Source organism: Mus caroli, chromosome 1 (assembly GCF_900094665.2).
Source record: "Mus caroli chromosome 1, CAROLI_EIJ_v1.1, whole genome shotgun sequence".
Lineage (NCBI taxonomy): Eukaryota > Metazoa > Chordata > Mammalia > Rodentia > Muridae > Mus > Mus caroli.
This window is the reverse complement of record NC_034570.1, coordinates 68470615-68482509: the sequence shown is the minus strand read 5'-3', so window position 1 is coordinate 68482509 and position 11895 is coordinate 68470615. Positions and strand designations below refer to the sequence as shown.

At 48.5% G+C, this 11895-nt stretch overlaps 1 protein-coding gene across 1 annotated transcript in view; it reads left to right on the top strand.

The window, feature by feature from the left end:
• Positions 1-136: 136 nt before the first annotated feature.
• Positions 137-11895, top strand: part of Cfap65 (cilia and flagella associated protein 65) — a 34329-nt gene continuing 22570 nt past the window's right edge. The window contains exons 1-11 of the mRNA XM_021163944.1: positions 137-198; positions 2410-2578; positions 3617-3801; positions 6327-6429; positions 7222-7388; positions 7518-7717; positions 7985-8130; positions 8561-8783; positions 9122-9387; positions 10245-10445; positions 10661-11035. Of these exons, the coding sequence (XP_021019603.1) occupies positions 2450-2578; positions 3617-3801; positions 6327-6429; positions 7222-7388; positions 7518-7717; positions 7985-8130; positions 8561-8783; positions 9122-9387; positions 10245-10445; positions 10661-11035 (1995 nt within the window). The 5' untranslated portion in view covers positions 137-198; positions 2410-2449. The remainder of the gene's footprint in view (positions 199-2409; positions 2579-3616; positions 3802-6326; positions 6430-7221; positions 7389-7517; positions 7718-7984; positions 8131-8560; positions 8784-9121; positions 9388-10244; positions 10446-10660; positions 11036-11895) is intronic.

Genomic DNA, 11895 nt, shown 5'->3' with positions numbered 1-11895 from the left:
AATGAAGAGGAAAAACAAAACAAAAGAAAGAAACGGACTCATTCGCTTTCTCTGAACCTTGGCTCTTTTGGGTTGCCGTCGTTGCCATGGGATACCAAAAGACGCTGTGTCCCGAGCGTCCTGTATCTATGGAGACCGTTAGCACAGCGTTTGCACGAGTTCTAAACGTTGGAGGCCAGCGAGAGGAACAAGTGAAAGGTATCTGTACTAAAAACCCCTTTTACAGGAAATCGTGGCGGGTCTTCAGAAAGTCCTTTCATTGTGGGCGAGATTAATTAGATGCGGGAGCCAGGAGACCCTGAGAAGCCCCCTAAGTACATTTTGTTCCCTTCGTTTTAAGGCTTCCTTCCTCAGCTCTACTTGACCGCTCCCTACCCTCACCCCTACTCCCAGTTTTTTCACCTGTCGTTTGTAAAATTTTAAGATCAGAAATTAGGCAAATAAAAGAAGCTGATAAAATCCCCCCACCCCGAAACTAGAAAATTGGTTTAAAACAAGCCCCCCAAACACACACACACACACACACACACACACAACTGCACGTTCTTTTCATAGTGAAATGTTGCAAATGACCTCCTCTGTTCCTGAAAAGGCTCCATGCTTCCTGCCTTAAGTCCCGGCTGGACCACTTTTCTACCCTATTTTGTCTCTTCTTCTCTGGCCTTCCAGAGATAGATTGGTGTGTTGAGTGAGGACTTTTTCAGAGAGGCAAGGCAGACTGTCTGTTGAATCCCCTGATGTCTGAGAGATCGGGGACTAGGAGCAGGACCTAAAGCTAGCCAAAGGCAGAAAAGTAGCAGCTCTCCTCCCCACTCGCAGCTTGCATTTCTTGGGTTCTGTCTGAACACCCACTTTACATTTGGAGGTAGGAAACTTGTTTTGTACAAAGTACCTGCTGTATCAGACCTGCTTGGTAAATGCTCTGTGAAGGAATGGCTGGGATGAAGACAGTAACCTGAAATGGTTTCCTCCAGTGTTAGAGAACCTTCTAGGAACGGATGAGTCAGCAGAGGGTTTCTCTGGTTGGTGGAGAGAGAATGAGTTTGTCTTTGGGAAATGTGTAAACTGCTAAAGGTAATCATGAGATTGTTACATTATAACATGGGGAACTTAATTAACCACATACTTGAAGAAGGAGTTTTTTAGGTTAAATAAAAAAGCAAGTCTCGGCCAAGCATGATGGTTCACGTCTTTAATCCCAGCGCTTGGGAGACAGAGGCAAGTGGATCTCAGAGTTCGAGGCTAACCTAGTCTGTAGATCTAGTGCCAGGACATCCAGGGCTACACAGAGAAACCTTGTCTCAAAAAAACAAGGAAAAGAAGGCAAGTCACATGCAACGATAAACAACTGTAGCGATTAAAATACCTGTTGAAAACCTCACAATACTGTCTGGATTGTTAGTCAAATTGATACTATTTAGGATATGGATAATCTTACTTAAAGAAGTGAGAAGAATACTAAACAATGTGAAATATAGAAATAAGTTCAAAATAAGTATTACAGCTTGGCTGTCCAGTGTAGTAGCTACTAGGCAACCTTAACTCTTGGGCACTTGAAATTTGGGTGGTCTGAATTGAGATAAACTGTGAATATAAGATGTGCTGGACTGGAGAGAAGATTCAGTGCTTAAGATATTCATTCTCAACATACACATGTTGGGTGACTCACAACTGCCTCTAACTCTAGAGCCAGGGAATCAAATACCCCCTCTGGCTTCCATCAGTACCACCTGCATGTGGCAAATACACACACACACACACACACACATGCACACACAAATAAAAATTTAAATTAAAAAGAATTAGATGCACTGCTGGGTGTGGTGGCACACTCCTTTAATCCCAGCACTTGGGAGGCAGAGGCAATCGGATCTCTGAGAGTTCAAGTCCAGCCAAAGCTACTTAGTGAGGCTATGTCTAAAAAACAAACAAAGACAAACAAACCAACCAAATAGCAAGTTGAACAGACTGCGGAGAACAAGCCAGTGAGCAGTGTTCCTCTGCTGTTCCTGCCTCCAGGTCCCTGTCTTCAATTCCTGCCCTGACTTTCCTGAGAGTTGTAAGACAAAGCTAACCCTTTGCTCTTCCCAGTCGCTTTTGGTCATAGTGTCCGTGACAGCAATAGAAAGCAAAGTAAAACACGTGTAGCCATGGAAGAAAAGGGCTACACCAGCCTTATTCCAAAATCCCTCCTCCATGTGGTTTCTGGAGTGGTACTTTAGGCCACTGAGCAAAGCTCTGGGCCTTTTGTTCAGCCTCGGGCCTCAAGGCGCCACCTCATAGCAATGGCACTTGTCAAAACAAAGAGCAAACTCCTCCTCCTCCTCCTCCTCCTCCTCCGTCTCAACGACGAGAGTCTTCTCTAACAACTCTCTTTTTCACTTCCTCCTCTGCTCCTCTCAACTCCAGACTCATCTGCAGATCTGGTAAGGATTTTTGGCTTTGCTAGATGCTCATCCAGAAAAACCAATGCCACATCACGAGGACCAGGGAGAACTGTGACTGTACAATGAACACTGTGAATGAAGATTTGTGCCTGAGTGCCAGCACACTGGGAAGTAGCAGTGTCACCACCCAGGTGAGGGTATGGCTGGGGTGGTGGATCAAGTGTGACAAGACCAAGTGGGGGCATGGTCACAGTACAATAGAGTGAACGCCTGGGGGACAGACTTTCCCATACACACTCTGGCACTCAACCATCCCTAGATGCAGCCCTGGGCAGACGTGAGTGCTGGGAACTAGTTTATGGTTCTGTGAAGGTAACTTTTATTCCTTTAAGGTAATTGTCATCTCAATGGTTTACTGCCTCAATCTGCTAACCTGGGCCTAGTCTTGGAAGCTTGTAGCCTCTGTACAATCTTACCTAAGCCTAGAATGTCTCCAGCCCCTGAGACTTACTGCTGAATAAGCTCACCCTTTCTTGTTCTTTCTGATCTCTGGCTAGCTGGTTCAATTCAGCTATTCTGGCTCTAACTTCTCTCCACACTGACTGATTCAAACTGGATTCTTTCAGTTTCTCCTGGCTTGCTCTGCTTAACCTCAAACTAACTCTGGCAATCTGTTCTAAACTTCTGGGTCCTTCTCATTCTCTGGCTCCTCCTGTCTTCACCTGGATCTAGCTTGTTTTCTCTCTGCAACCTGTCTCTCTATAACTGTCCCCAAAAAACTGTCCCCACCTTCTACACTGTCCCTCAAGTGGCTTCTCTCTCCCCTCTCTTCTTGTGAGAGTTGGGCATATCCTAGTCTGTCAAATCTTTTCTCTGATTTGTCGCTTTGTCTGCTACTGAATTAGACATCACTTTTAAATGTGAGTTCTTCCTTCTACAAACTTTACCTTCATTGTTTGGGATTAAAGATATGTACTAAGGCTGTGTCTGTATTCCAGCCAGGGGAATTAAAGGTATGTGTTAAGGCTGAGCCACACCACAGCTACAAACAGGTTTGTCCAATAAACAACACAATCTTGGGGTTCACATTGTGATCATATATCCTGCAATGCCATGCCCAAGGGTGAGGGACTTCATCACCCCGTAAGTGCTAAAAGCAGGATGGAGCTGGGAGATCTTTGTCTGTTTCCTAAGTCTCAACTTCTTCTCCTCTTATGCCACCTGAACAGCTTGTAGATACCCCGGACAGGAAAATATGCCTCATAAGGAGGCAAAATGATGTGAAAAAGAGGGTGATCTGGGGCATCGAGGTCGCCGAGGAGCTGCACTGGAAAGGCTGGGAGCTGGGAAAGGAGACCACAAGAACCCTGGTTCTGAAAAACCTCTCCCTGAAAACTCAGAAGATGAAGTACAGGTACCAGAATGAGGGACCAGGGACCTACCACCTGAGCCCTCAAGCCCCCAAGGTGGGTTCTTCTTAAAAAGAAAACAAAACAACCTTTAAAAGGTCACCAAGTCAGAAGAACATTCAAAACATGTACAGTGTGAAGAATCCTAGAAATAACAACTAACTGGAGCCCACATCGTGGGACCTTCCTACTCGCAGAGAACAACTAGCCTGCCTCCTGTTCTAATGACTTTCTTGCTTTTCCCAAATGAATTTGCCACATGTGTTGGCATCTTTTTACCAATCCAGTCCAATTTACCTTATGGACTTTAAAGGAAAGAATATGATTTGCTTTTTGTAACCTTTTCTTTTTAAACACAGATTGTCTCTCTGTATACACACCTCCAGTATTCCTTCCTGTTTTTCTAAAGAACCTTTCAAAATGTTCTTTTATGTATATGTAATTGCTTTTTGTGAATGGCCTGGTGATATATTTCCTCAGCTGAATGTGCCATTTTCTCAGCACCATTCTTGGCACTGGTGTGCTCCAGTGGATGCTCTCCCCTATGATACTGACTGCTGAACTGTGTAGATCTCTAGCTGGAATATGATCTGTGCTCCAGGTCTACCAGTAGAATCCTGGGGTTAAGTAGTCAAGTCTGAAGTAAGCTTGATCGTGTAAGTCCTCCATCTTCTCAAGATTACTCATTGTTCTTATCCCTTTGAAGTTTCACAAAACCTTAAACTCAGCTCACTACACATATAGCCAATTTTTGGTGCGTGACACTAGGATTTGGCTGGACATACAAATGAATGAACTTGGGAAATCACACATTACAGTACCGAGTCGCTCTACATCTGGTTCTCAGGTGCTGGCATGATAGGTATGTGTCACTGTGCCCAGCTATATGTGATGTGCTTTAAAGTTGTTTTCATCATTTGTTGATTGATAGGGTTTTTTTTTTTGAGGGTTGTTGACTTTTTTATTTGTTTTGAGATAGGATCTTATAATATAGGCCTGCCTGGCCAAGAACTTGTGGTAATCCTCTTACCTCAGACTCCCAGGTGATGGAATTACAAATATGAGCCACCATGATTGGCTAGGTTTTCCAATATTTTCAAACTTTTTTTAAAAGACTTATTTTTATTTATCTGCATGTGTGTGTATGCCTGTGTGTATATACATACATGCATATGTAATGTATGGGGGTGACCTTGAGTCCAGAAAGGTCAGGGAGGGTGTTGGATCTCCTAGAGGTGAAGTTACAGGCAGTTGTGAGCTACCATGTGGGTGCTAAGAACCAAACTTGGATCCTCTGAAGGAGCAGCAAATGACCTCAACTAGTGAGTCATCTCTCCAGTCCCTAACATTTTTGAATTGAGGTATCATTTGTTTTGTCTTTTCCCTATTTTGTTCATATGGTAAATTATATGAACTGACTTTCTGCATTAAACTAATCATGAATATCAGGATAATTCCAACATTGTTATATTATTTTTCTGACTCCGACTCCTCCTCCCCCCTCCTTTTCCCCCTCCTCCTCTCCCTCCTCCTCCCCCTCTCCTCCTCTTCTTCCTCCTTCTTTCCTTCATTCCTTCCTCCTCCTCCCCCCTCCTCCTAATACTTGTTTCTGACTAAGTTTAGTCTAGTTTTTGTTCTGCCTCTGATAGGTTTTGGTAATAATATATAGTTGTTACAAAGACAGTGTTAGGGAGTGTTTCTGTGTTATCTTGAAGAGGAAAGACTGGGATGTCTTTCCTCCAGTGCTAGGCAGTATTTGCTACGACCCACCCGTTCCAATGTTTCCTTTATGGAACATTCTTGCCTACCCTTTTCCATTTCTTCAATGGTTTTTGGGTGGCGTGACCATAAAGTTGATTGACTAATTTTTGGGTTGGTTTTGTATGTTGCATTTTCTATGGTGTTTGTTCCACCCACACTCACCAGGCCATGGGTGCAGTCATTGTCCACATCATCTATCCTGGCTCTCTCCATGATCATCATCTTCAGCAGAGTCAGGAGTCTTGCTGTGAATAACTGTAGGAGTGGAGAAGCAGGGAACCAGGTGTGGTGGATGGTGGCACATGCTTGGGGGATCAGGAGGAGTTCAAGGCTTCATGCAGCAAGTTTGAGGCCAGCCTGTGCTATACGAGACCCTGTCTCTAAGCAAACAAAGGAACTGTGTGTATGTGTACATGTGTGTATGATATAGGACTTGAGGATAGTCTATTTGGTAGACTGCCTAGCATGTACAAAGCCTGTATTTGATCTCCAACACTGTGAAAACTGGATGTAGTGGACCATGCCTGTAATCCCAGCACTAGGGAGGTAGATACAGATTAGAAGGCAGAGGTCACATTTGGCTATATATGGAGTTCAAGGCCAGCCCGGGCCACATGAGACCTTGTCTCAAAAAATAAAATTACAAGGAGGAGGAAGACATAGGTCCCCTTACAATCTGACCCCTTAAAGAGTGACTTCCATCCTCCAGCTTCCTCTGGTGGTTCTGAGCCCGGCTCAGACGTTCTTACCACCTGGCTCTTCTCTGCAGGCCTCCCAAGACCAAGTTCTTCTTCACTATCATTCCACAGCCCATCTTCCTGAGCCCAGGCATAACGCTCACACTCCCCATTGTCTTCCGACCTCTAGAAGCGGTAAGGTCAGCCCAACAAGCAATGCAGTGTGGGGGAGGGCAAAAGATCAGAGACCTCAGAATAGGAGGAATGTCTGAACAGCGGGGATTTCCACACACACCCGTACATCCTGTGTTTGGGAAGCAGAAGCAAGCTGATGTCTCTGAGTTTAATGCCATCCTGGTCTGCATAACTGCATCCTGGTTTGTAGTCAAGGCTACAAAGTGAGATCCTGTCTCAGAAAAATAATCGACCAACCAAACAAAAAATAAATTAAAAAAAAAATCTACAGCTTAGGAAGACCCTCCCCCAATGGGGCTCGGACCTTGATCTTGTTCAATAAAAGGGTGTTTCCTATTGGGCATGGGGTCAGAAGGGCTGTAATTATCACCAGAAAGCTCTTGATTCATTAGGCACTTACTCTCTGCAAGGTTCCTCAGAATGTTTCTTGTAAAACTTTCTGTCTTTGAAGCTCATTATATTGAGTTATAGCCTCACGATGCCCAGGTTATCCTGGAACTTCTAGGCTCAAGGGAATCCTCCTGCCTCAGGTTCTTGAGCAGCTGCGATCACAGGGGTATGCTGTTGAATCTGGCTCCTCAGAATTCCTTGTTTCCCACAAAAGTGGCTTTTTCCCCCCCTCAGGGGCCAAGACAATATAAGCTTTCATGAAATTCTGATCTGGTGGGTTACAGCCCAGCCTTCCTGCTAGGGATTCATTGGAGGGGTGGCTTAGCAGAAGTGGAATGTCCTGATTCTTACCTGAACACCACTCACTGGTAACTGCCTCTTCCTCTGCCTCCTGTCCTGCAGAAGGAATACACAGACCAGTTGTGGTTTGAAAAAGAAGAGGGGGTGTTCTGTGTGACCCTGAAGGCCACCTTGCCTTGCTACAAGCTAGACTGCCCATCATCTCTGCAACTGCCTATGTGTGCCCTTGGGGACACAGTGGAGACTTGGTTCTGTCTGAACAATGTGGGGTGAGAAGGTCCTGAAGTAGAGATAGCAGTCCCCAGGGGTTGGGGAGGGGGGAGGAGAACTGTAGTGAGCAGGGGAGACAGGCTCCTGCCAGCAGAACCCCAAGACCTGACCTACCCCCTCACTCTTAGGGACCTGCCCACCTTCTTCACCTGGGAAGTCCCAGCCCCATTTCAGATACTACCCACTACGGGGTTACTGGAGCCAGGCCTGGGTTGTAAGATCAAAGTGACCTTTGAGCCCCTCATAGCTGTCATCCATGAAGTTGAGGCATTGTGCTGGTATGGAAAGGGAAACAAACAGAAGAACAGCATTAATGTACAGGCTGCAGGTAAGCCTGCCCTCCCACCAGAGACCCTCCTCAGCCCTCCCTGAGCTTTAGATCTCAGCTCCCCCGCCCCCCACAGGTCCCCACCTGCCTCTCACTCTTCCACCAGCCCTAGGCTTTATCTTCTATAAATCACAGACTATCCCTCCCGGTGGTAGAGGCAGGGGTGGGGACACACGATATGATACTCGGTCTTGTCGGGACTGTTCAGCTGGGGCTATAGAGGCCCTGATAGGTCCTCCCCAAGACATTCCCCCTTCTCTGCCCCAGCTAAATGTGCACAGCTGCTGGTGAGCATAAAGCACAAGGAGCTAGAGGACCAGGATCAGGAAGGCTTCCAGAAGGTGGTACACTTCGGCTATGTCTCCGTGGGCTCCGTCGCAGAGCGGCAAATCAGGCTGTATAACCCATCTGCGGTGTGCATGCACTGGGAAAGGATAAGCAAATGGGAATGGGCAAGGCTCAGGGACCCCAAGCCTGGGTATACTCCCCCTTCCTCCCCATCCCCAGACCCAACACCTTGCACGTTTCTGTCTCTTGACACAAGCACAGAACGCACATGTGTCAACAGCTGTCTCCTCTCAGCAGAGGCTGGGTTCATGTGTCCTGTAGCCCACTGAGTGTTCTGACCCCCAGGCCTTAGGCTAGCTCTCATACTACCTTTGGGAGAAGTAAAAGATGCCCGCCCCACCCCCGCCCCCCTCCCCGGGGGCAGCCTTGAAATGGGACACACTCGTGGCCAGCCTGGATACCACCTGTGCCTGATCCCTCATGTGGCTTCCTCAGTATGATGCACAGACCGCCCAAATCTGGAACCTTTCCTTCTCCCAACCCCTGGCTCTACAGGTTAACGCCCCCTTCAAGATCGAAATGGCCGAACACATGCTGACCAAAGACCCGAGCTTCTCATGTTCTACAAGCCAAGGCATTGTGCCCCCGGGGGAGAAGAAATGCCTGTCACTGTTCTTTCACCCCAAGACTTTGGACAGCAGAGCCATTGACTACTTCTCCATCATACCTTCTGGCTGTGCCACCAAAACTTTGCTCCAGGTTGTTGGTTTCTCTAGAGGTAATGGTCGTCCCAGGATGTCGCGCTCCCCAGAACGCGAGCGTCCCACTAGGGAGTCATTCCCTTGAGCGCTTTGTCTGCTCCTGGTCCCTGGGCCTGGGTGTCTGCTGTCCCCTGGTGGCCATTGTGGGGAAGCACTGTGGATACCTGGTGATCCCATCTTTCCATACAGTAATGATGGAACTGAGAGTTTTGCAGGGCTCCAGCCTGGCCATCTGGCTCCAGGGAGCACTCCATCCAAGCGGTGGGACTTCCTATAAGATATCTTTTGAGGCTGGCACCCTCCAGCCCACCCAAAGGGCAAGGATCTCTCACAGGGACCCCTTTCCTCTGCCTAGGTCCCGATGTAGTGCTGCAGCACTCCTGTGTCAACTTCCACTGGGTCAAGCTCGGGGAGCGCCGGGAACAGACTCTGCGGATTGAGAACCAGTCGGACTGCCAGGCTCACTTCCAGTTTGACATTGACTGCCAGGAGAGTGTCTTCAGTGTCAGGCCTGCCTTTGGAACCCTGGCAGGCAAGACTTGTATGACCCTGCACTGTGCCTACCAGCCCACTCACCCTATCATCAGTTTCCGGAGGGTGGCCTGTCTCATCCATCACCAGGTGAGTGATGGAGAAGGGACCAAGATGTGGGGAGGAGGCCCTGAGACTAGGAGATGAAGGCAAGGCTCGGTGGGCACCCTCCTCTTTGCAGAACCTCTAAGGGATCTGACGAGGACATCTGCCCCTGTAGAGCCTCTGCCATGGTTTAAGGACAGAGCATGACCAGGGTGCATGAAAAGCTCACTGGTCCGGGTGGGTGTGCCAAGTTCTCCCCCACTGCCCTTGGGCCATTGGCTCTGCTGCTTCTGATGTCACTGCTGCCAGTCAGTGACATCACCTCACTCGGGCATGCGCAGGAGGCGAGACCTCTGAAGCTAGAACCCAAGCCCAGCCCCCATGGGCATGTGATGTGCAGTACCTGGACATGGCAACAAAATGGAGGCTGGAATGTAGCCTAGGATCCCCCATCAACTGGGCTCTGGGCTTAACCCCTCTACCTGGGGAGAAGGCCCTTTTGCCCGGTTCTCATAAGTGCAGCGTGGGCTTTGGGAGGCCTTGGAGCAAAGAGACAAAACAGATGTGGTTTTCTGCCATTCTACCCTGGCAGGGTGGGGCTAAATGCTGGGTCTGATAGGCTTCTGGTTGTTACCAGTCAGCAGGAGAATGCCCGGGAATCATGGGTAGTGCAAAAAGAGCAAGCAATAGGCTGAGCATCCTAGCTACAGGTCCAGGCTCCTCTCCCCTTGACTTGCCCTGGGATACCACAACTTTCTGCTCAGCTAGCAGGCAGCTCTCAGGATGCAGCCCTGACCACCATCCTTCAGCCTCTGCTCCTTAACTCTCCTCTGTCCAGCCCCACACTTCCCCTTGCCTCACCACCTACCCTGGGTTCTGTCTTGCATGGACGAATGTCACAGGACCCACTGTTTCTGGACCTGATTGGGACCTGCCATTCAGACAGCATCAAGCCAGCCATCCTGACACCTCAGCACCTCACTTGGTACCGAACACACCTGGCTCGGGGCCTGACCCTCTACCCTCCTGACATTCTGGCTGCCATGCTAAAGGAGAAAAAGCTAGAACGGGATGAGGATGGGGCCCTCATATTGCCCATTGAGGTATGTGAGATGCCAGACATCCCAGCCCCACAGAGAGGCAGGCTGATCTCTCTAGGATCCCCGACCCTCCCTTGCAAGTCACTGAGTAGGCCTGTGCCCTACACTACCTACTGTAGCTGGGGATGACCTGCATGGAGCACTTGAAGTCTTTCCGGGAGAGAAGGGAGCCGAAGAGAGTGGGCAGCAAGAAGAATGACATTTGAACCCTGTCCCAGTCTCTCCCTATGCAGGAACTGGAGGACCTGCCAGACCAAAAGTACCCCAATATCCCTCCCATGACGGAGTACTTTTTTGACGGCACCAGGGACCTGGCCATCTTTCCCCCGGCTGTCTGTCTAGAGCCTATTGATGTGGACTTTGGTGCCTGTCCTGGGCCTGAAGCCCCAAACCCTGTTCCTTTGTGCCTGAGGAACTATACCAAAGGCAAGATCACCGTGATCTGGACTGGCAGATCTGACTGCCCTTTCTGGGTGACCCCAGTCACTAGTGACGTGCCCCCACTCAAGTCCATAGCCCTGCGCCTGCACTTCCAGCCGTCCTCCCCCAACTGCCTCTACGCTGTGGAGCTAGAAGCCTTCGCCGTTTATAAGGTGTGTGCATACAGACCGAAACAACTGTGGAAGCTAAGTCTCTCCCTAGAGCCTGAAGGGCAGAGTCTGGCCACAAGGATGACCCGTGGCTGAAGGGCATTTCCTAACTGCTTCTATTTTTTCCTTTGGCTGGACAGTGCCCTCTTCTGGTTTTATCCTCCCAGGCTCATGGTCTGATTTGGCCCTCCTGAGTCTCACTTCTGTGTGGTCTTCCCCCCTCGCCTCCCCCAGGGAAGAACTCAGCTGGGATCAAGCCCTTTGGAAAAACTTAGTGCCTAGGGAGGAGCCCTCTGGGGGGTGTCAGGTAGGGGTCCCTGGCCACTAGGCCTTAAAGAAAGTACCCAAAGCAAAAAACATTGTTTTTATTTTGTAGTTTGTGTGTGTGTGTGGGGGGGGTTGTTTTCTGTATTTTGTTTGTTTTTTGTTTTTGTTTTGCTTTGCTTTTCAAGACAGGGTTTCTTTCACTATAGAGCCAGGGTTGGCTTCAACTCCTTGCAATCTCCTTGCTTGCTTCAGCCTCCCAATTCTGAGACTACAGATGCAAACTCACAACTTGCTGCTCAAAGCATGGTTGTGGGGTTTTTGTTTTGTTTTGTTTTTGTAGAGAAGTTCTTGTCTAGTGTATGCTAGTCTTGAATTTGCTGCATAGCCAAGGACAACCTTGAACTCCTGGTCTTTATGTCTTCATTTCCTGAGTACTGAAATCGCAGGGATGGATTGCCACCCTCAATTAATTTGGTGCTAGGGTCCAAACCTAGGGCTTGATGTATATTAGGCAAGAACTCTACCAACTTAACTATACTCTTGGTGTTCTCTCTCTCCTCCTCCTCCTCCCTCCCTCCCTCCCTCCCTCCCTCCCT